We start from the raw sequence: 25,498 nt of genomic DNA on the forward strand, positions 1-25,498 counted from the left end.
CTATAGTGTATCTTAATTAAAACTGTCTTTAGATCAGTTTTTCCCTCAAAAAGCATTCTATCAAAAAAATCCTATTTAAAATTTAAAAATCTGATTTTTTAAATCATTTTTATCCACCCTGGTAAAAGGATAGTTCTTGCTGAAAGGAGTTCTTAGGAAACAACACGCACACTCAGCAATTCATAGATCAAAATTCAGTCTTTAATGTTGTTGGGCTTTGATTTATTAATTGCTTTGAAAAATTATGAAAAAAGCCCTAAACTGGCTTCTGAAATAGACTGGAAGCCAGTGAAGGGACTTAAGCATGGTCCTGATGTGCTCACGGCAGCCTCCACCATAAAGGAAAGCAGGCAGGCACATTCTGTACCATCTGGAGCCTGCACATAGTCTTCAAATTCAGTTTAAAATAGAGTGAATGACAATAATCCAGCCTGGTGGTGACACGTGCATGGATCACTGTGGTCCTCACGGTCCACAAAGTTCTCTAACCATCCAGAGGTGAAATATGATGCTCTAGGTCACTGGGACAGAGAGCTGTAGGTAGTTTGGAATTTGCTCCCACTACAGATATGTCTGAGCCCTAGCCTCGGCTCGGCTTTACCATAATCACACACAATGTTACAAACAGGACAGATGGTCTGTCTTCTGGATGCTAGTGTTCTTCCACTTGCATGATCTATCTGTTGTAAGTTCTTATTTCATACCTGATGAAATTTAAGTCCTGTTATGTGGCAAACCAAAAAAAAAAAAAAGTTGATTTACTGCATCTCTAATAAGCCGCCTTACAAAGACATCTCAGTACATCTGTAACTCTGGAGGATGTTCTAACTACAGGTTAGTAGTGGTTTTGGATTCCTCGCTATCACTGAGCTCTCACATAGCAGCAACTGTGAGTAATGCTTTAATACCATCTCCAGGTGGTGAGGAGACTCTGTCCTTCCCTGATGGCCAAAGACGTGGCCTCAGTTATACATGGTCTCAGCTGGACTACAATACTGCAGTATACCGCAGCATGAAGACTTCGGTGCTTAGGAAACTCCAGCTAGTGCCAAATGCTTCAACACATCTCCTCAGCTATGCAAACTACTGTGAGCCATGTCAAACCTGTTCTCTACTCTATACACTGGTTTCCCATAGAACTTCAAATAAAGTTCCAGGTCTCTGTCTTTATCTTCAAGATGCTGAATGACTTGGACCCAGGAGATCTAAAAGATCTCCTAAAGCTCCAGTGTGGATACCATGGCTCTCTTCTGGCAAAACAGAACGTTCCCCAGTAAAGCCAAAACTCATCTTTGCAGGAGACAGTACTCTCTTGAGAGCCCATCCAAGGCTGTGGAATAATTCAGTCACGCTGTTAACTCTGAGAGGTTGGGATATAGCTGGCCTTTCAACACCCCACTGGGACTTAGTAGATGTCATAGGCATTCTTGAGCAAAGTGACCCTGCTGGCTGCATACGGCACATCATATTTCCCTGCCCATCCCAGGGCTTCTGGGAGATGGTTTCCTTCCCTGCTGGGTGTGGGTCTCTGCTTGGGTTCGATCCCTGTCTTCTGATCCCATTCCATCCCTGTTAAGTTTTCTCTCAAAACCAGGATGACTATCCATATCCTGGCCTGCCAGTTTTCCAGCCATCATAACATCTCTAGGATGTTAGGGAAGCGATCAACGGCTCAATGTCTAGTTGACAGCTGGTATCAAGTAGAGTGCCCCCGGGGTCAGTCCTGAGGCTGGTTTGTTCAACGTCTTTATTAATCTGGACAATTGGATAGATTGCACCCTCCACAAGTTTGCGGATAACACTAAAATGATGGGAGAGGCAGATATGCTGGAGGATAGGGATAGGGTCCAGAGTAACGTAGACAAATTGGAGGATTGGGCCAAAACGAATCTGATGAGGTTCAACAAGGACAAGTGCAGAGTCGTGCACTTGCGACAGAAGAATCCCATACACAACTGCAGGCTGGGGATTGACTGGCTAAGCAGCAGTTCTGCAGAAAAGGACCTGTGGATTACATTGGATGAGAAGCTGGATCTGAGTCAGCAGTGTGCCCTTGTTGCCAAGAAGGCTAATGGCATAGTGGGCTGTATTAGTAGGAGCATTGCCAACAGACAGAGGGAAGTGATTATTCCCTTCTATTCGGCACTGGTGAGGCCATATCTCGCGTATTGCATCCAGTTATGGGCCCCCCACTACAGAAAGGATGTGGACAAATTGGAGAGAGTCAAGTGGAGGTCAGCGAAAATGATCGGGGGCACATGACTTACGAGGAGAGGCTGAGGGAACTGGGCTTGTTTAGACAGGCCACAGGAAATAACCAAAAAGTCACAGATAGTGACCTGTCTGTGACTTTTACTAAAAATATCTCTAACTAAATCTTACCTGCTGCGGGGGGAGGTGGGGGGGCACCCTGGACTCCGTGACTTGTCAGTTCTAGTGGAACCAGGATTTTGCCTTGACATTATTGCTACCAGCTAGAAGGAGGTCTGACCACCTCTGGCCGTGGTTTGTTTAGGAAGGATCTAGAAACTGATTTTCCCCAAAATGAATATAGGGTTCAATGAGGGGAGAAAAAAAAATTTTCTGCTCCAAACATGCACCACTTGTATTTGCTAAACATAAACTCCATCAACACCAGCAATTTTTAGGAATTCTCACAATAGTATTAATTACTTATCAAACTGATTGACTGATTTTCTACAATTGTACAAAGCCCATTATAGTTACTCGATGAAATGCATCATAGGAAATGTTGCTATACATCTTTTTAATTGTGGTCTTAAATCCACCCAAACTCCTCTTGTCCTTCCATCTTTTTCCCCCAGGGAAATTGGATTGCCCATACTCCGTTATCAGAGGGGTAGTCGTGTTAGTCTGGATCTGTAAAAGCAGCGAAGAGTCCTGTGGCACCTTACAGACTAACCGACGTATTGGAGCATAAGCTTTCGTGGGTGAATACCCACATGCAACTGACGAAGTGGGTATTCACCCACGAAAGCTCATACTCCATTGTGTCCTGCTTCTTCCCAGCCTGTCTGGTTTTTTTCAGCTGTCTCATCACTTTTTTTTTTTTAGTTCAGCTAGCTATCTAATTATTCATCTCTGACAATTATCTGATGCTCACTGGCCTAGATCTGTCAGTCCTCCTGAGAACTGCATATGAGAGGGGAGAACGGTAAAGAGAAAACAGTGCTTCATAGCAGCAAGCAGGCAGATGGAACAAACATATTTAATTTCTTTGGAAAGCAGCTCATTGTACAAAATGCTGGTGAGAATTGTTTCACTTGTTCAGTGATCATAATGCAATTCATTTAAAAATATGGCATGTTGAGTTACCTTTCCAGCGCTCATCTCCTCTCCACTGTTCTTAGTCTAGTCTATATCCTGGACCATAGGCATGTATATTAATTAATAAATATAAATGTTAAGAGCCAAGAACAGTTGCATACCTAAGAAACATCTCATTTCTTACTGTGACCCTCATCCTTCTCCATTGTTCTTTCATACTGTTGTTTCATTTATCATCCTTTGATGTTGGTATGATTGAAGTTATAAACTCTTTGGGAAAGGGTTCTGGCTATTTAAATAGATTAAAGTAACATGTACACTCTTATTTGTACTGAAGCTGTCACTAAAGCTACTCCTTGATAGCAAAGTTCTCTATTGGTAGTAGAATTCACTATTTCCTCTCGTACACTAATGCAAGGTAGAGATGGAAAAGCTGCTAGGTCAATTGCATCTTTCTGCCAGGGCATGGTTGTTCCTGACAGTACGGTATATATGCAACTATTACTCCTGGGGGAATTCTGCACTACTTCTGCATTCACAGAATTTATATACTCAGGGATGTCTTTGCATCCCTGCAGAAAAATGAGCTTCTGACAGGGCAGCAAAGGGAAGCCACAAGATCGGTCATGCAACCCTCCCAAGCAGTATGTTTCAGGTGCTTAGGGCAACCGGCAGAGGTAAATCACCGTGGGACAGGAGGCAGCACTGGCGAAGACTGGGCTGGTGGCTCTTACCCTGCGCCAGGCTCAGCTTCTAGTTCTAGCTGGGCTGGGGAGGACGGGACGCCTAGTGACGTAAATAGAAAAGAGCATAAACATTATATTTTTACATTTAAATTTGGTAGTAAGAAAAGCCAAAAAAGTTTTGAAGAACAGCTAGCCAAAAACTCAAAGGGTAATAATAAAATGTTTAAGTACATCAGAAGCAGGAAGCCTGGTAAACAATCACTGGGACCCCCGGACGGTCGAGATACAAAAGGAGCACTTAAAGACTATAAAGTCATTGCAGAGAAACTAAATGAATTCTTTGCTTCGATCTTCATGGCTGAGGATTTTAGGGAGATTCCCAAACCTGAGCCATCTTTTGTAGGTGACAAATCTGAGGAATTGTCACAGATTAAAGTGTCACTAGAGGAGGTTTTGGAACTAATTGAGAAGCTTAACAGTAACAAGTCACCGGGACCAGATGGCATTCACCCAAGAGTTCTGAAGGAACTCAAATGTGAAATTGCGGAACTAACTAACTAACTATGGTTTGTAACCTGACCTTTAAATCAGCTTCTGTACCCAAGGACTGGAAGATAGCTAATGTAACGCCAATATTTAAGAAGGGCTCTAGAGGTAATCCTGGCAATTACAGACTGGTACATCTAACGTCCGTACCGGGCAAATTAGTTGAAACAATAGTAAAGAATAAAACTGTCAGACACATAGAAGAACATAAATTGTTGGGCAAAAGTCAACATGGTTTCTGTAAAGGGAGATCATGTCTTACTAATCAGAGTTCTTTGAAGGGGTCAACAAACATGTGGACAAGGGGGATCCAGTGGACATAGTGTACTTAGATTTCCAGAAAGCCTCTCACAAGGTCCCTCAGCAAAGGCTCTTATGTAAATTAAGTTGTCATGGGATAAGAGGGAATATCCTTTCATGGATTGAGAACTGGTTAAAAGACAGGGAACAAAGGGTAGGAATAAATGGTAAATTTTCAGAATGGAGAGAGGTAACTAGTGGTGTTCCCCAAGGGTCAGTCCTAGGACCTATCCTATTCAACTTATTCATAAATGATCTGGAGAAAGGGGTAAACAGTGAGGTGGCAAAGTTTGCAGACAATACTAAACTGCTCAAGATAGTTAAGCAGACTGTGAAGAAATTCAAAAATCTCACAAAACTAAGTGATTGGGCAACAAAATGGCAAATGAAACTTAATGTGAATAAATGTAACGGTAATGCACATTGGAAAAAATAACCCCAACTATATACACCTCTACCCCAATATAACATGGTCCTTGGAGACAAAAAGTCTCACCGCATTATAGGTGAGACCGCATTATATCAAACTTGCTTTGGCCCCACCTGTTCCTTGTTCTCTGACAGCCCCATCCAGAGACCCCCATCCCTAATCACCCCCAGGACCCCATCTCCTACCCAACCCTCCTGCTCCTTGTCCCCTGACTGCTCCGACCCTTATCCACACTCCCGCCCCTGACAGGCACTCACTGGCAGTGGCGGGAAGCGGAGCAACGCGGCCCCAGCCCGCTCCACTCCACCACCTCCCAGCCGCGGTGCTCCGCTTCCTGCTGCTGGTGAGTGCGGGGAGGTTGGGGAAAGGACGCCCCCCGTACTCACCTGCGGTGGGAAGTGGAGCGCCGCAGCTGGGAGCTGGCGGAGTGGAGCGGGATGGGGCCGGGCTGCCCCGCTTCCACCACTGCCAGTGAGTGCGGGGAGGGGGGGGCATCCCTTACCCCAAAACCCTTCCCCCGAGGGACACGGCTGGGGCCGGGGCAAGGGAAGCGGAGCGGGCTGCTCCCGGCCCACCGCTAATCCCCCGGGCCACTCTGGGACGGCAATGCCCCCCCCCACAGCTCCTGTCTCCCAGACCCTGGGGAGGCGAGCCCCTGACCACCCCCGAGACCCTCTGCCCCTTATCCAACCCCTTGGCCTGAGCCCCAGCCCAGCACCCTTAACTCACTGCTCAGAGCAGTGTGTTGGAGCTTTACCACGTTGTATGCAAACCCGCGTTATATCGGGTCATGTTATATCTGGGTAGAGGTGTACATACAATATGATGGGGGCTAATTTAGCTACAGCTAATCAGGAGAAAGATCTTGGAGTCATCGCGGATAGTTCTCTGAAGACGTCCACACAGTGTGCAGCGGCAGTCAAAAAAGCAAACGGGATGTTAGGAATCATTAAAAAGGGATAGAAAATAAGACTGAGGATATCTTATTGCCCTTCTATAAATCCGTGGTACGCCCACATCTTGAATACTGCATACAGATGTGGTCCCCTCATCTCAAAAAAGTTATACTGGCATTAGCAAAGGTTCAGAAAAGAGCAACTAAAATGATTAGGGGGTTGGAACGGGTCCCATAAGAGGAGAGATTAAAGAGGCTAGGACTTTTCAGTTTGGAAAAGAGGAGACTAAAGGGGGATATGATAGAGGTCTATAAAATCATGAGTGGTGTGGAGAAAGTGAATAAGGAAAAATTATTTACTTGTTCCCATAATATAAGAACTAGGGGCCACCAAATGAAATTAATGGCAGCAGGTTTAAAACAAATAAAAGGAAGTTCTTCTTCACACAGTGCTCAATCAGCCTGTTGAACTCTGTCTGAGGAGGTTGTGAAGGCTAGGACTATAACAGGGTTTAAAAGAGAACTGGATAAATTCATGGAGGTTAAGTCCATTAATGGTTATTAGTCAGGATGGGTAAGGAATGGTGTCCCTAGCCTCTGTTTGTCAGAGGGTGGAGATGGATGGCAGGAGCGAGATCACTTGATCATTGCCTGTTAGGTTCACTCCCTCTGGGGCACCTGGCATTGGCCGCTGACGGTAGGGACCATTGGTCTAACCCAGGATGGCCATTCTTATGTTCTTAAGAGTTCCTCTTCCCCTACATGGCATTTGGAGCTGTGTCAGACCCACCCCCAGATTTCTCCCCTGGCTGTCGGAAGCTCTGCAAACTCCCCCCCCCCCCCCATGCTTCCTGCACCTATCACTTCTCAGCTGCAGGGGGAGGGATCACTGTACAGGGAGCTGCTCCCCCATCTGCCCAACTCCCATGCATCCACACCCCCCTTCATATCCAGACCCCCCCCCGCCAAGCCTCACACACCCCCACGCCCAGAACCCCCACAACGAGCCCCACTTCCCCTGCACCTGGACCAGCCCAATGAGCCACCCACACCTGGGTCCCCACCCTACCGACCCCAAACCAGCTGCACATGGATTCCCCCCCCCGACCGAGCCCCACTACTCCAGCATCTGGACCCCAAACACACACACCCAGACCCCCTGCTGAGCCCCAATCACCTTCACCTGGACCCCCCCTGCAGAGTCCCATTACCATTGCACACTCAACCCCCCAACAAGCTCCTGTGCATCTAGATCCTCCACTGAGCTGCCCGCACCCAAATTGCCCCACACACAACCATCTTAACCACACCTGGATCCCCCCCACACTAAGCCCCTTCACACTTGGATCCTGCCTTGCTGAGCCTGCCTGCCCACAACTGGTGCACCTGTCATAGAGGGGTAGGGCCCTGGGGTGTTTCTGGGGTAGGCTCGGTCCTTGTGCTCTGTCATGGTTCGGTGCAGCTTCACCTCTGAGCCTGTGTCCCTGTGGGAGCTGCACAGTGATCTCCCACCTCTGTGCAGCCAGTGGCCTGTGCTCCCCAATGCCATGCTGGAACCTCCACGTTTATTTAACAAATAAAATTTGCAGAATTTTAAATTTTTGGGCACAGAATTTTTAATTTTTTGGTGCATAATGCCCTCAGGAGTATAACTGTTTTCTTCAACCCAGTCTTTAAATCTTGGGTGATAGGACTTATACTGTTTTCAGTGAGGAACTGTCTCGGGATCCAGCAGTAAGCTTTTATTGATAAGGGGGGGGAGGAGGGGACACTTGATCTGCCTGTCCAGGTTGCCCACCTGTGTCTCGTAAACTGCCTTAAATGATTGCCCTCTTCTTGACGTCTCCATCATTTAAATAGCTGTGCACACCGATTGTCCTCCAATCTGAGTTGTCCTTCAGCCACATTATAATTATTTATGACCTAACTCTTCAGTCTTTCCTAAAAATGGAGTCCCTCTCCCTCTTTAATAACTATGGGAATACTTACAATTTGAAGGTCTGATATTCAAGCATAATATATGGAAAATCAATAGAATCACAGGGAAAGGAGTGTGTCCGTGCTGCTAGGGAACTGTGTGGCTTTTAATCATGTACAGTACCATACATCAGTAGCTTCTAGAATGCTTGCTCTTCTTAGTCACAGGTGACACATAGCCCATACTAGTGCCATCTCCTGTCCTCTCTTGGTGGGAGTCTTGTTTTATTGGATGGATACAGGCTTTCAAGAGCTGATGTGTTTTTAGTGGAAGTGTGATTCAGGAAGTAACAAAATGGCTGCTCTTTAGACTTCCAATCAGTGAGAGAGAGAGAGAGTGTGTGTGTGTGTGTGTGTAAACTTTCTCCTTTTCCACTTCTGATGTTTCAGAGTAGCAGCCGTGTTACTCTGTATTCGCAAAAAGAAAAGGAGTACTTGTGGCACCTTAGAGACTAACCAATTTATTTGAGCATAAGCTTTCGTGAGCTACAGCTCACTTCATCGGATGCATAAAAGTGGAAAATGCCTCTACCCACAACTAATTTTTGGGGCATTGTTGCATGTGATTTCCCCTCCCCCTTTCCTTGCTATGCAAAAGCAGGTTTGCTGTTCTTAAATGATTGCAGGAAACAGTCAGGCCAAATGGAAGCTCTGCCACGCAGATGTGGTGGGTGCTGGTTTCTGATAGGGATAAGATTAGTTTGAAAACTACCAGCAGCTGTGACTCTGAAGGGCAGTGCTTCTCATGCAGCCTGGCCTGCTGCCTCTTGGCTACGGCTGTATAAAACCAGAGCTGATTACTAACAATTCCAGAAACACTTAGCTATTGTAGGAATGAGGGAAAGGAAATAAAAGCTTTCTGAACACAGTAAGCAAATATCACTAACTATTTTGGTGGGAGAAAGGAGGCTAAACTTCACTGTAGAGCTGGGGATGCTGGGGTGGAGACTGAAAAGCCAGGATCTGAGGCAAATTCTAGAAAGCAAAAGGATCCATGTTGGCTCATTTTAGATTAAGTAACTGTACAACAGTTGCTTTATAACTAGCAAACTATCTGTTCTTACTGTTCTCTTCTATGCCCTGCCGTACTGCTGCTGTTGGTTAGTGACCTGTAGTTCCAATGGGAGGTGATAGCAGGGCATTTTCCTCTAGGGTCCCATGACTTGGGAGTTCACTTACCCGTCTGCGTCTGCCAATGACTGATTCTCTACCCCCACCCGCCGGCCCCAACTTTCTGGATGTGCTGCAAAGCTTATCCTTTTTTGGGTGTTATGGAAACGGGGTGATCAAAGGAAGGGCCTTGCTGGATTTTTATTTATATCCAAGTCGTTATTTCTATTTTGCTTTGTATTGTGTATTTCAAAGGGTGGGTATTTATGAAGGTTTGTATAAATCTAAATTAGTTTATATATAGGACCATATTGTTAGCCACTGCAAAAGGGCAAAGGTCCAGTGAAGTAAATGGAGCTGCACCTGTTCATGCCAAAAGAAGAGCTCATAGACTTCAGCCTTAGTGCTCAGGGCAATGTCTCTTGGTACCGGACAACCAAAACTGAAGCTTTCCTGAAGCAAAGCCCTTCTGATATCAGTTGGTGGGGGTATGGGTGTGTGTGTGAGAGATGGAGCACCAAAGTTTTTTGTTCATAGCATTTTTTAGCCCCTGCTGGGGAAGAGTAACTGGAATAACCCCTGTGCCCTTCATCACAGCTAGATCTTGGAATTATATTAGTTCTTATTTTGGGTAAAACCACTGGTTATGAGGATCAAAACTGCCGTCCTTTTGATTTCAATAGATTCTGTAAAGCAACTTTATTAGATTGTTAAAGTAGCACATTGGCTGGCTTCTATCCAATAACTAGATGTCTGACAGTATACAGTAAATGTTGAAATCTAGTATGAATTGGTAAGAGAACTATTACATTTAGGTGAACTTAAGGAACTTTTCTTGGTGCTCCTGGTACCTTTTTCTATCGGTTGATCTATCTGTCTTCAATTTAGCAATGTTAAGTAATAGTTAATGTGTGGTGGTGGTTTTTTTTCCCCTTACAGTGCCTCCAAAGCCAGTGCATCTGCAGAATTCATTTTTATCCATCACACACCAAACCCCTATGCGGAAAGCTTTACCTACTGCACAACCAAGAATGGAGGAAGTCACACCTACCTCTGCTTCTTGTGTGTCAAAGGAAAAACCCCACAAGGTGTCAGATCTCATCAGTCGTTTTGAAGGAGGCAGGTAAGTCACTTGCTTTTTTTTAAAAGTAAGGGGTAAAGGGCGATGTGTCCTAATTCTTTTAACAACACTCTGTGCAGATTAATGAACTATAACATATTGCGTAAATGAATGGTATATGTTGTGAAAGTATAGACTCTGGTATTGCTCTCACTGAAGTCAATGGCAGTCTTGCTACTGATTTAAATAGGAACAGAGTAATGCCTATGATAACTATTTGATATCTCCCCAGGATTAGCTGCAACACAGTGCTTCTTGCTTTGCAATATATTGTCTAATTGCAGTATTTCATTAAAAGAAAAAGTGTGTTTAAACAAACCTAACTTGTGGTGGTCTGCCTAATACTTATAAATGTTGATTTAGAATATTAATAATTAATAATAGAAACTTAACTCTTTTTTTAGTCCTTGGAGTACACACTTTTTACAAGGTTAGTTTCTCGAGCACAATCTGAAGTGAAATAAATAATTTGCATGATTAAAATATCCTGAAAAATGTTCATAGTTTGGAATAAATATTTAAAATGAAATTGTTCAGGGAACCTTAATTCCTTTTGTGTTTATTAATAAATCTCAATTTATAAAAAGTGGAATCATTTGAAATCTTAATTTTTCTTTTGACTTTTCATACTGGTTTGCCCTTTCTTACATCATTCCGCGTACACAGGAAAACTAAATGGGTCACTTTCACTTACCTGTTTATGGTCCGTTTGACTTTCTGGTTGTAGTGAACTAGAACATTGCTGCTGTTCTTCATTTTACAAAACTGCAGAGTGCAGGCAAATATTTAGAACACTGAAAAATGTCAGCTGTGATGACATTTACTGTCACTAAAACATCCTGTTCACATACCATTTTTTTAATCAAAATGTACATGAAGGGACTAAATGCTCTAAAAGCACACTTTGAAGCAGTGAGAAGAAACCTATTTCTAATACTATAACAAACTTTTTATATCCATGTCCCAAGAGGTTTCCATGCTCCTGTATACACATGAAAGGTCAGTTCCTCTACTCAGGATATATGTGTGAACATAAGTTTAAAAGCCGGGTCGGGGGGATGGAATAACTACCATCAGAAGAGGGAGTACATTTTAAGTGAATGTAATCTCAGGTGTTATCTTCATCTTAAAAGGAGATGTGTCAAATGAAAACAAACCCCAGGAAGCTCTTTGTTTAAACAATTGGATAAATGGTCATAAATATTATACGGTGACCTTTCAGAAAGCAGTAAAACCTCAGACTGGGCCAATTCTAGGAGCAGTGAGAGTTGTCTAGTGGGTATATATGGCATTGGCCTTCCAGTACTTCAAGGACATCCGCATTCTGAAGGAACATTTCCTACATGAATGTATGATTTATTATGCATCGCCAGCCCACTAATTTAAGGCCAATGTCCACACATGCATCAGAGGGCAGAATCTGGCCTTCAGGAGGTGGAATGCATCTTAACATACGAGTAGTCCAGTGCTGCAAGAGGAGACTTTATTTACTAGAAGCCCAAGACTATCACACGGATGATGAGCTTGATCTATGACAGGAAAAGGAGCCTCTAACCTATTTGAGATCTCATCTGACTGCTACACTGCCATGACAGCTGCGAATAGGGAAAGGGGAAATGCAATGTTGGAGGATTTGCAGGAACTTTTTCAGTTTAGGCCCCACCCCCAGTCTCTGTTTTGTTTTCCTTTTTATAATTCTCCTGAAGTATCAGTCTCAGAATTCTTTTAACAGTCTGGTATCCTTAGGAAAATGACTCTTACTCTTCCATCTGCTTTAATAGTTATCCAGTTTGGCAGGGACCTACTATGAGGCCTGTTTAACAAAAGCGAGGAAATGTCATGATGGAGCTGCATGATACAGGATGGGTTAACTGACTCTTGTTACCCCACATGATGAATTTTCACCCATCCTTCAAACTGAACTGCTTCATTTTTGGTTAAGGAGGGAAATAAAAGAAATTAAAACATAGCCACTAGGACTTCCACCGCTCCCAGCTTCTTGAGAAAGAGCTAAGATGATCTCATGCATCTCCTTGATGCTGGGTAAAAAAAGCCAGGGAACCTTCTAACCACCCTCTAATATCAGGATCTCCTGACTGGGAATTACACGGGTAGCATGCTTTGATATCTGTCATCCTCAGGAGGAGGTATGTTGGTTCCATCTTTTGGGGATGTCTGAATGGTTTTGAGAAGTCTGTACTATTTTGGGACCAAAGGGAACTATAAATATTATTATGCTAAAGCCCTATTATTCCCTATTTACAATGTTTGTTCATTTTTTACTTATAAACATGGGAATTGCCTGACATGAAGAGATAATTGATCCATCTATCTAGTGTTTAATCCCATACACTAGCCTGTACCTGACTTCTAGAGCAAGACTAATCCTCCTTTGAGAAAAAGCCTCCATAACACACCTGGCCAGTTCTGTGTTATATTGTGGGCTGGGGAAAAGAATTTTTTTTTCATATCCTCAGTTGGCAATGTGCTGCTGCTTTAAAGCAGGAAGACTGACATCCTCTGCCAATCTTTTGTCTTTGTATACCCAAACTGTGCAGTAGTACATTGTGATTGTGCAATACAGTAATAGGTTTTAGTTTGCTTGCACAGCCCAAAAGCTAATAGAAATGGGGAAGAGTTAGAATTATTCTTAACTATATGCAGCAATATAAAAAATACATATATTTTGGCATAAAAAAGCCAAAATGAATTTACAGGAAGTTAACTATTTTTATAAATGAATGTAGCATAATATGCATTTCACTGACTTTTTAAAAGGGTATCATTTTCACAAAACAAATTGCACTGTGATTTTAATTTGTATACATGCTGAAAAACAAAACACGAAAAAAAGAAAGCCAACTCACAGAAAACCAACATCCAAATGAAGTGCATTCTTCAAACCACCAATAAACCTGTTGAGTCTGTAATGTGGTTGTAATATTTATTTTAAGGAAGAGTTGTATGGTTTCTGCTATTTCTAACCCTTCTAAATTAATCCTGCAATGGAATTAATGGTCTTCACATATTACAAACAATGCAGCAGGAAGACTGCATCATTTATCACTTTATGCAAAATAGTTTTATCACCACAGTTCTTAAAAAAATTTTGGGGGGGGGGGATTATGAATTTCTAGTAAAACAGCAACATGCAAGTATTCCTTTTCATCCCAGTGATTTTACACTAATGCAATAAAACCTTTATTTTAGAATCATAGAATCCTAGAATATCAGGGTTGGAAGGGACCTCAGGAGGTCATCCAGTCCAACCCCCTGCTCAAAGCAGGACCAATCCCCAATTAAATCATCCCAGCCAGGGCTTTGTCAAGCCTGACCTTAAAAACTTCTAAGGAAGGAGATTCTACCACCTCCCTAGGTAACGCATTCCAGTGTTTCACCACCCTCCTAGTGAAAAAGTTTTTCCTAATATCCAACCTAAACCTCCCCCACTGCAACTTGAGACCATTACTCCTTGTCCTGTCCTCTTCTACCACTGAGAATAGTCTAGAACCATCCTCTCTGGAACCACCTCTCAGGTAGTTGAAAGCAGCTATCAAATCCCCCCTCATTCTTCTCTTCAGCGGACTAAACAATCCCAGTTCCCTCAGCCTCTCCTCATAAGTCATGTGTTCCAGACTCCTAATCATTTTTGTTGCCCTTCGCTGGACTTTCTCCAATTTATCCACATCCTTCTTGTAGTGTGGGGCCCAAAACTGGACACAGTACTCCAGATGAGGCCTCACCAATGTCGAATAGAGGGGAACGATCACGTCCCTCGATCTGCTCGCTATGCCCCTACTTATACATCCCAAAATGCCATTGGCCTTCTTGGCAACAAGGGCGTTCTGCTGACTCATATCCAGCTTCTCGTCCACTGTCGCCCCTAGGTCCTTTTCCGCAGAACTGCTGCCTAGCCATTCGGTCCCTAGTCTGTAGCTGTGCATTGGGTTCTTCCGTCCTAAGTGCAGGACCCTGCACTTATCCTTATTGAACCTCATCAGATTTCTTTTGGCCCAATCCTCCAATTTGTCTAGGTCCCTCTGTATCCTATGCCTGCCCTCCAGCGTATCTACCACTCCTCCCAGTTTAGTATCATCCGCAAATTTGCTGAGAGTGCAATCCACGCCATCCTCCAAATCATTTATGAAGATATTGAACAAAACCGGCCCCAGGACTGACCCCTGGGGCACTCCACTTGACACCGGCTGCCAACTAGACATGGAGCCATTGATCACTACCCATTGAGCCAGACAATCTAGCCAACTTTCTACCCACCTTATAGTGCATTCATCCAGCCCATACTTCTTTAACTTGCTGACAAGAATACTGAGGGAGACCGTGTCAAAAGCTCTGCTAAAGTCAAGAAACAATGCATCCACTGCTTTTATAGAGTATCTTTAATGTTAACAGTAGCCCAGAGTAGGAACCCTGAAAGAATACCACTGAAAGACAAAATTCGGGGTACATGCCAGGGACAGATGCATGTTTTGGGACTGACTTGAACTGATGAGGCATGAACAGAAAGGCGGCTTTCCTCTTGATAGCAACAAGGATCTGAAAGGGTGGCACTAAATAAATTGACTGACTGACCTGGGACTGGACTATAAAGATAAGCGTGTAGAGCTATATTAAGAATAGAAAGCTTTTACTATATCAGAATATAGTAAGGAAAATGGAAAAATTAAAATAATGTTTCTTGCACACTTAAGTGTAGCCATGGGAACAGAGGGGTCTATGGACAGAGCATTGGACTGGGATTTAGGAGATCTGGATTCTATTTCCAGCTCTGCTGCTGGCCTGCTGAGTGACCTTGGACAAGTCACTTCAGCTATGTGCCTCCATTTCCCTGTCTGTACAATGGGGATAATAATACTGACCACTTTTGTAATGTTCTTTGAGTTCTACTAGTGAGGAGTGTCATAAAAGTTGTTTATTAACAGGCAGACAATGGACACCATTTTAATTTCTAGGAAGATGTATACTGTTGCCCGTGTGATTTGTTGAATTAAATATGACTTTACACCATGGAAGGCCTATATTAGACATGTTCTGCACAACTGAACATTTCTAATATTAGCAAATAAAAATAGCTTTGCAGAAGTTTAAAGTTGTGCAATATAAATGCCCTCTTAAAATTAAACACTTTTTTTCTAATGTTGCCCTTAACTCTTTTTTCTTTTTTTCTTTTTTTAACCTTTTAGTCCCTCAAGTCCTAGTGATTTGAAGAAAGAATCCTCTGTTGTAAAGGTTGCTAAATCTCAAGGAAGATATGGGTCAGCATCACCTCAGCCAAAACTCCTCTCCCAACACCCACTACAAAAGCAGGGAAATAATACAGGTCAAACTCAGGTTGTACAGAAACACACGGCCAATGGAGTAGTAGCACAAGGCCAGATGGAATGCAAGGACAATAAATTACTGGAACATAGCACCAATACATCCACTCCAGCTTCAGATATTGCAGTCAACAGTAACTTAGTAAATGGGGAACAAGAAAGCACTACTACAGACTCACTCCAAGCTACAACGGTCTGCACAGGGCAAACTCTTGACTGCTGCAGGACTCCAAGCAGGGACACATTGTTCCAATCTGAAAATGAAACTGTAGAAACTAATACTAATGTAGAGGAAAAACAGAATGAGGAACTCAATAAGGAAGAGGAGCATGTAGAAGCAAAGGTAAAATTACATTCTGTATTTTTTCCTTGCATACAACTGTGCCTGTGTTTTTTCCAGGTGCTTCGAATAAAAAAAATAAGTTTTTATAGAGCCATTCAAAATGGAAGATATTTTTGATTTCCCCTCACAACCCATTTATTCTTTTAAACTTTGAAAAAATGTGACCAGCTCTGCAAATAAATAAAATCAAATAACCAGAAACCTTTCAACAATAATTAGCCTTTTAATGAGGCACTTCTGAAAAGGCTGAATACTTTTAACCTGTGGAAATAGACCCAGATTATGTGCTGTGCAGTGGCATTATTATGTCCCAGTGCACCAAAGCTGGGACTCCTCATAGATCTTGAATATGCAAAATTTGGCAACTCTTCCAAATTGTTTAGTGAAGGAGGTAAAGGAGGGCATTTTTAGAAAAGAACTGTAACTGACCTAAACTTGCATGTCTAGTCATGTTTGTGCTATGAGAGAAGGTGGAGGAACAAATGGTTGGAGTGGCAAAAAAACACACACTAACACAGCAGCATCAAGACATCTGGAGACAGAACTGGCTTGTGAGAGCTTAGCTCGAGTATAACCCATTGAACGGATCTAGCAAGACAATAGGAAGCCACTGGAATGTCCCAGTTAGACACCAGGGATGAAGAGATACATTTATCCCTTGTTGAAATCCCATTGAAGTCAGTAGAATTACACGGGGGATAAATCTGAGATTTCCTAGTAGGGACTTCTTTTGTTGTTGTTAAGAGGAAATGAGTGGGTGAAAGTGAATTGATCTTGGAAAATGTAACTGCAAAAAAATCACATCCTGCTTCCAAATGCAGATGACTTTTTAGTCCATGAGTCACTGTATTGTAACAAAACCATGGCCAGCTAGATTTGTGTGATTGCCACTTTGCTGCACACCAGGGTCACTTGAAACTTCAGGGGGAAGAGAAGGAGAGAACCAAGCTCTTGGTCTTGAAACCACAGCCCACTAATACTTGAGGTAAAAGACAATATCTACGGTCTGTCAGACAGAATTAGACACACATACTTGAGTGTTGCTATCTGAAACACACACCCACCCTCTGTTTGTGTGTGTGTCTCTCTCTCCCTACCTGTCAGTTTGCTATAGGATTATGTATTTTAGCAGTCTGTGGGTGGAGGCTTTTGTGATTTTGTACTGCTTCCCCCCCCCCCCCGCATGTATATTTTGTTCCCACAAATTTTGTCTTTTGTGTATTTTCTTTTGGGTTTTCACTTATGGAAGAAACAGCATATCACCGGGCATTTAATTTTGCATAGTTGGTGATCCTGTGTGTGTGCAGGATAAACAGTGCATGGGAAAGGTAGGTCTCAAATTTTCACATGTGTACTGTTGAATATCTTAGCCAGTGACTGGGAGGTTATCCTTGTTGCCGATGAAGAGTGTTAGGATCCCATCTGTGCATAGGTCTGATAGGAATCCAAGGTACCTTTGCCCTGCCACACCTTCTATTATATTTCTTTGCTTCCTGTTCTGTGATGCCTGTTTCTTTTTATGTGCATGTCTAGGCCAGTACAATACACTGGACACTTCTCAGGCAATACAGAATGGGAATCCAAATTATGCAACAGGTGTTGGCAGTATGTACAGGAAAAGGCAGAAATATGAGGCTGCTGGAATCTAAAATATAGGAAGGAACTGGGCAAATGCCTGGAGAAAATGCTAATGAGAGCAATCCCATCTGTGCCTGGTCTTGGCCCCGTGGATAGCCAACAGATGTTATCTGACCTAACTGACCAAAAAGAATAGGTGTAATATTTGAACCAGTTATGGCTAGATGCATTACCTTTTGGTGCTAGAAGAATAAAGAAGCAGACACAAAGTCAGAATGGTTAAAATATAGAACAGTAATACCAGCCCTGGAACATTCAACGCCCAGTATATTACATTAGAGATGACAACTGTTTCTGAACTATATATTCATTTGCAATACAAACAAGACCTTCATTCAGTCCTGGGTGCAGACTTTTGTTACCATCTTCAAGCAACTGCAGAAGCAGATTATGTTGTGAAAAAGAGAATGGAAAAGAAAGCACGTGCAATTTTATTTTTGCCTAACATCCCAACTCAACAGCAAAAAAAAAAAAAAAACAGGATGGTGTAAATGCAATCTAACAATTAGCAATAGCAGTAGATATAAACTCTGGTTCCCAAATTGTGAACCGTGGTTTCTTTGGGGAGCCATGAAGGGGTCATGAGCAAGCCACAAGTGTTTGGGAACAAATTTTAATCTATATGCCTGTTTTTGTTTATTCCTAATTAGGACACAATTAAATTGGACTCGCAATTAAATTGGACCCCTCTCTATGGGTCTGTGTCTTATGCTGCTGTTGGTGCTGGGGCAGCATCTGTGTCCTCCACCCCTAGGGCGGGCTCTCAGCAGAGAGACTTCCTGCTGAGGGAAGCAGTCAGTCAGAAGTCTCTCAGCTTAGAGCCCCCTGCTGGAGTAAAGGGCGCAAAACGTATGCCTGTAGTGCCCAGGGACTCCCCATGGAAGCAAGCGCCCCCAGCCCAGCCCAGGGCTAGAGACTTGGACTAGTGGGTCTCACGCTAGCACTCTAGAAATAGCTGCGTAGACAGTGCTTTGAAGTTGTGGCTTGGGCTGGGGCTCCAGGCCCTGAAGTCCCTCCTCCCCCTACGCTTCAAAGCCTGAATCACTGCCCATGGCAATGAACCTCCCAGCCCAACCCACAATGTTTACACAGCTGTTTTTAGCACAGTAGCGTGAGTCCTGCCAGCAAGAGTTGCCAACCCTCCAGGACTATCCTGGAGTTTCCAGGAATTAAAGATTAATCTTCAATTAAAGTTCGTCATAATGAAACCTCCAGGAATACATCCAACCACAACTGGCAACCCTATCACCAGCCAAGTCTGTCTACTCGGACTGGGGGGTTGCTGTGAGAAGTGTAAACATATCAAGAGAGGCTCCCAGTACTGGCAGCAGCACCAGTGCCAGCAGATAGGGCAAGGAGACTGAGGTGGAGACAGGTGTGTCTTGTCTTGATAATGGAGTGATTTTTGCCAAATGCTAAGCCTACATGTAAAATATCTTTGACCAAAGAAGGTGATTTTAGTAAAGTTCAACAGCAGAGGAAGAAAAGTAGAGAACACAATGATAGTTCTATTATATCTGGATATTCATGTCACAGTGTGACTGCAGAACGTCCACAGCTACAACATGTCATTTATTTTCAAGTGTTAGTAACTGAAAACATGATGCCAAGAGCATTTAGAAACCAACACTTGGAATTCGTGAACAAAAGCCATGCTTTTTCCTTCAGAAACTAGAAGAATTAAAGCATTTCCCCCCCCCCCCAAGTCACGTCTAAAGAGGCAACTCCTCAGAGGCATCTTATGCGGCCATGCAGATTACAAAAAGCAAACAAGCACATACCATTGGTAGGACCCGTCTCATTCCATCAGTAATAGACGTGTAGAATTCTAATATGGGAAACAAGCAGCCATGACACGGAAAAACCATTCCTTTGTCAAATAACACCTTCCATCGGTGCATTGATGACCTTGCAGAAAACATCCAGGACCAGTTGATAGAACAAATTTAAGAAGAGTCAATATTTGCACTGTAGCTTGATCAACCACAGACGTAGCTAACATGGCTCAACTTCTGTGTTATCTGAGATTTATAAAAGTAAGTGCAATAGTTGAAGGACTTTTTATTTTGCAAAGAAACCCCGACCTGAACAACCAGTGAGGAAATACTCATGATCCTCAGTAAATTCATAGTGGATAAAGGTCTTAACTGGGCTATGTCTGAGGGTGGCTGTGCACGGATGGTGCTATAACTCGAGAGACCTTTGGGGTTGCAGCCATGAGTAAAGAAAGTGGCAAGAGCAGCAACATGGAAACTGAATGATTCCTTGCAAAGCTTTGGCATCAAAGAAGTTGCACCCTGAAATACATGAGGCCCTCAACATTGTTGTTACAATAATGTAAAATCCTGGGCAGTGAACATGTTATTTTAGTATAATGTGCTGAGATGGGTTCTGACTACATTCCTTTCACAGTAAAGTCAGGTGGTTGTCATGTGGGAAAGTGTTACAACACATCTTTAAATTGCTTGAAAAAATGAGAATTTTCTCCTGGGAAAACAGACCTTTCAGATTACGTTTGTAAGGGGGGCTTCTTGAGCGCATTTGATTGATTTACCTGATGGACATATTTGGCAAATTGAGTGCACAGAACCTAACACTTCAAACTAGGAATACAGATATGCTAGATCTGAAAGAGAAAATCAGGGGATTTATAAAAAAGCTTTGTCTTTGGAGATGCTGCATAGAAAAGAGTACTGAGATGTTTCCAGACTTAGAGATGTTGTCAAACTTTTTATCTTTTTTTAAAAGAGGGAAAGTGATCAAAATTCTAATGAGACCAAATATTAACTCATTTTTTCTGGTTTGTATTCTCATTTTGATGAATACTTTCCTGGAGTTGGACATGAATCTGCAAATACCAATTGGATTTGAAATCTGATCTAGGTAACAGTTTACTCCATTCCAACCTTAGGTATTTTATCTTACAAAAGTCTTAGAATTGTCAAGTAATCACACTGAAGACCAAGTTTTCAAATCCAACAAACCAGGAATTCTGGATTTCTGTTGAAGGAGAGTACAAAGAAGTCAGTGATAAAGCTATGAAAATACTGCTTTCACTTGCTCCCAGTTATCACTCTAAGGCTGAGTTTTAAGCGGTGATTTCTGTGAAAACTAACCATAGAAATGGTTAAAACTTGGAAACTAGCAGATACTCAACCAAATATTGCACAACTATGCAGTTTGTAATGGGCCCAGTCTTCTCACTAAAATCGTATGGTGTCTGAACATGCCAAAAATCCATAAAATCAAATTATAGTTTTAAAAACCCAGATTAGATCAGTGTATATAATTAAACTGTAGACATTTAAAGTCACAGAACTGTTCAGTCTTGTGTCCTTCTTGAATCTAGTGTCAAATACAAAAAATAAAAATTGGCTGTGGCAAATCACCAACTTTTAAGATGGGGTAATGGAGCTGCAGTACTAAAAGCTAGAGAGCCACTATGTAAACGACCAGCTATATTCCTTGCCCAGCACCTTTGATGCTTTGAAATGTATTCCTAAAATTTAAGAAAAGGGAAGGAGGAGAGGGAAATATTCTTGCCTTCTGAATGTGTGTGTCTTAAAAAGATAAGTAGATCCATTGCTTCAAGGATGGGGCTGAGTTTGAGGCTGGGGACTATTGTGAAGCCAGAGCTCATAATAGAGAGCGAATTCTGAACGCTCTTCTCTGTTCCTTCTCTCAGTTCTATAGCAGGTAGATCTGACTAAGGCATTATGGAATTACAGGTTGTAAAGGGATTCTAACAAAATGGTCACTCGACGTGGCAGAGTTGTTCTGTTATTGCTGCAAAAATAATCCTGTGTGGAACTTGAGTTTTAAACACTTTACAGGATGTAAGAAAAAATCAAGAACTGCAAATAACACATGGCAAAAGACCTTTAAAGAGAAGATCTTAAGAAAATTGCCAGTCTTGTGTAATGGGATGTGTTTTTCTAACACAAAGGCTGAACAGTACAAAAATGCCACAGCTGTATGAGAGAACACTCTGGGAGAAGTGTTCCATTAGAACTAACTGAAGACACCCCCTCCCTTCCCAAAAAAAAAAAAGAAAAGAAACAAGTCTGACTACCCCTTTTGAATGTAACGGAAAATCAGAATATAGACTATTGTGTTCTAAGGAGATTAAAATCAATTGTGTATTTTCAGTAAACAAAGCATTTGTTTGACATGTGCTTTCAGTGGCCGTGCTACAGGCTGCAATATTGTAGACACACTTAAGTATCCCAGAGTTCATGCACGCTGCAGATGTGATGTGGTGTGCTTTTGGTCTGTGAAAAGGACGGGACAGTTTCTTGTATGATGAACGTTCTGCCCGAAAAGGACACACCTTTTGCCACACTTGTGAGACCGAGAAAACAGCTCTCCTTTATGCCCTAGGTTCTGTAGCTTTGCCTTCCCTGAAGGGACAGAAGTCAGAGTGTGAACATTGCTACATTTCCCTAGGGAAGAATATTCAAAAGGTCATCCCTTTAGCATTGTGTATAGGGGTGACAGCAGTGTCTAAACTAGTGCGGTCACATCTTCAGGGGTAATGAAATCTGTATACCCTTTCTTGAAGGTGGGTAGATACACAATAAATTTATATTTGTAATATTTGGCAGCTTGAAGGGAAGCTGAAGAGAGAGATGTACTTAGTAAATAAGATGATATAATAATGTTGCCAGCTCTCATGATTTTATCGCAAGACTCATATTATTTGGAGTTTGCCTTAAAGCACCAGCTGCTGGAACCAAGAGATTGCATGAGAACATCAGTCTTCATTTAAATTATAGTTCTAGCCCACTTGGTTGCAGAGAAAAGCTTGAAAATGTAGAGTCCGTGTGACTTAAATGCTCAAACAGAAGTCAAATAAAAAGGAACTTCAAATGAATTATATTTTTAAATCTCATTGCTTTTAGGCCACTCGTTATTTCTGGGGCCCAACTAATGATTTTTGAACACATGAGTTTGGCAGTAGTGATGATATATAAAAATTATACATACTTTATATTTTTCTCCCCACCCTTCATATGTCACTTGCTGTATTAGATTGTAAATCCTTTGAGGCAAGGACTCAGTCTGGAAAGGAAAGAATCATATTCTATATTCCCATACCCTCTTCATGTTTCCTGGCAGAATTGGAAAAGCTTTGTTGGTAAGGGATTGATGCTAGTTTACTTCGATCTGCAAATTTCAGTAGAAACTGCCTCAAATAAATTGGGATGTAGTTCATAGAAAAAGTTTGATGTAAATTCACAGGATTTGTAAATCTATTGCAGGATTATGAAAAATGTCTACATACTGCTAATATTTTAACTATGGAAGTGTAATATGTTTTTTAATCTCTGCAGGCTTTTTTCACATCACAGCTTAATGTCTCAGTTCAGGCAGTAACTTAAATGCAAACTATTTGTTTTTTCGTTTTGTATCACCATAAAATGATTCTAAGGGGGAGAAACACTCATAACTTTGTAGTAAGAGGTGTGTACCCAGACCACATAGAATGCATAATTTTAGGCTTCATCTGTAAACTGATCAGTTATTTGCAGTCCTGTCTGATACATGGATTTTGCCAGTTGAGCTGGGTGAAACAGGAAAGGTGTTCTGGTCTGGGTGGCTAAATATTTTGAAAAAGCCAGCTGTTAAAAGACTGAACACAAAAGTTATCTATTCCAAGTTACTGACTGGAATAGATAACTTATAGCAGCATAGGGTTGCCAGGTGTCTGGTTTTCCACTGGAACTCCCAGTCAAAAAGGGACCCTGGCAGCTCCAGTTGGCACCACCAACCAGGCCGTTAAAAGTCCAGTTGGTGGCACAGCAGGGGCACAGAGCTAAGGCAGGCTCCCTGCAGCTCCTGGAAGCGGCTGCCAGGTCCCTACAGCCCCTGGACGCATGGGCGGCCAGGGAGGCTCTGTGCGCTGCCCCCGCCCCAAGGGACAGCTCTGCAGCTTCATATTGGCTGGGAACAGCAACAAATGGGAGCTGCGGGGGCAGCACCTGTGGGCGTGAGGGCAGCACGTGGAGCCTCCCTGGCCCCCCCATGCATTTAGGGGCTGTAGGGACCTGGTGACCTCTTCCCAGGAGCTGCAGTAAGCACCGCCAGGACCTTGCACCTTAAATGCTCTCCTGCACCCCAACCCTCTGCCCCAGCCCAGAGTCCCCTCCCGCACCCAAACTCCTTCCCAGAGCCCGCACCCACCCACCCCAACACCTTGTTAATCAGCATTTTGGAATCTTGTAGTTTTCATTTAATATTAATCTTTTGTGTATAATAGAGAATACTTCTTTTTCTTATGTTCCTTTGTGATATTTCATGTAATAGATGATTTCCTGGAGCTATATCAAGCCATCAGTTTTTTTAAATAGACCTCTTTACTGAGGTCAGTGGAAAGTTCCGCTTAACCAAGAAGGCATGCTGTGGCCCTAGTACATTATCTATCTTGCTATTCTTATTTGTATGTTCCATTTTTGTTATTTAAAATGTTAAGTTGTTTGTATACAACTACAAAAAATCTAATTATAAGTCATTAGTAGTTTGGCACAATACTGATCATAGTCAGAAAAATGTGGTTGTTTTTTTGTTTTGCTTTTTTTGCAAAATGTGCCTTATTTAGAGTATGCAAAAATTCCATGAAATATATAAAATTGTTTATACATTTTCTTGAAAAATTCAGTATTTTTTCCCACTTTCACTATCTGTTTAACAATTTTCCCAGTTGTGAAGAGAGACACATGTTCTGTCCATATACATGTACATATCATACTATGGAGACATTGTTATACTTCCATCATTAAGGCTGAGACTTGAACGTAAAGCAGGTCTAAAATCCCTCTTTCATCCCTTTAATTAACGATTTTAGTCATCAGATTCAATACCCTAATTCTTCAGAGCAAAGCTGAATTTTTCATAATTTTTAAGCTAAGTCTTTGACACAGGAAATAATTTAAAATAGGCTCCTTCTAAAATTTCCCCTGAGATTCTAAGTTTTTTCCAGGCTCCTATAACTAAACAACCACAGGTTTCAGAGTGGTAGCCGTGTTAGTCTGTGTCAGCAAAAAGAACAAGAAGTTCTTGTGGCACCTTAGAGACTAACAAATTTATCTGAGCATAAGCTTTTGTGGGCTAAAACACCTACTTCATCGGATGCATGCAGTGGAAAATACAGTAGGAAGATTATATCTATCTAGATAGATATATACACAGAGAACATGAAAAAATGGGTGTTGCCATACCCACTATAACAAGCGTGATCAGTTAAGGTGAGCTATTATCAGCAGGAGAAAAAAAAACATTTGTAATGATAATCAGAATGGCCTATTTCCAACAGTTGACAAGAAGGTGTGAGTAACAGTAGGGGGAAAAATAAGCATGGGGCCTGTCCCGTAGTAGGTGACTTTGGGGTACTCTTCTGGCTCTGTCAATCTGTTTCTTCACTTCAGCAGATGGATATTGTAGTTGTAAGAACGCTTGATAGAGATCTTGTAGGTGTTTGTCTCTGTCTGAAGGGTTGGAGCAAATGCGGTTGTAGCAGTGCTGATAAGTGATGGTCACATAAACACCACCCTATACCGGAAACCTACTGACCGCTATTCCTACCTACATGCCTCCAGCTTTCATCCAGACTACACCACACGATCCATTGTCTACAGCCAAGCTCTACGATACAACCGTATTTGTTGGAGATGGGCCATCCTGATTATTGTTACAAAAGTTTTTCTTTCCTCCTGCTGATAATAGCTCACCTTAACTGATCACTCTCGTTATAGTGGGTATGGCAACACCCATTTTTTCATGCTCTGTGTGTGTGTGTGTGTATTTTCCACTGCATGCATCTGATGAAGTGG

At 42.3% G+C, this 25,498-nt stretch overlaps 1 protein-coding gene across 2 annotated transcripts in view; it reads left to right on the plus strand.

Annotated features, from left to right (window-relative positions):
• Positions 1-25,498, plus strand: part of FGD4 (FYVE, RhoGEF and PH domain containing 4) — a 183,952-nt gene that overhangs the window by 131,487 nt on the left and 26,967 nt on the right. For both annotated transcript variants that reach the window (XM_084617712.1, XM_084617713.1), the window contains exons 3-4: positions 10,172-10,355; positions 15,554-16,031. In XM_084617712.1, the coding sequence (XP_084473838.1) occupies positions 10,172-10,355; positions 15,554-16,031 (662 nt within the window). The remainder of the gene's footprint in view (positions 1-10,171; positions 10,356-15,553; positions 16,032-25,498) is intronic.

The sequence above is a fragment of the Lepidochelys olivacea genome (genome assembly GCF_965140295.1).
Source record: "Lepidochelys olivacea isolate rLepOli2 genome assembly, chromosome: 1".
Lineage (NCBI taxonomy): Eukaryota > Metazoa > Chordata > Testudines > Cheloniidae > Lepidochelys > Lepidochelys olivacea.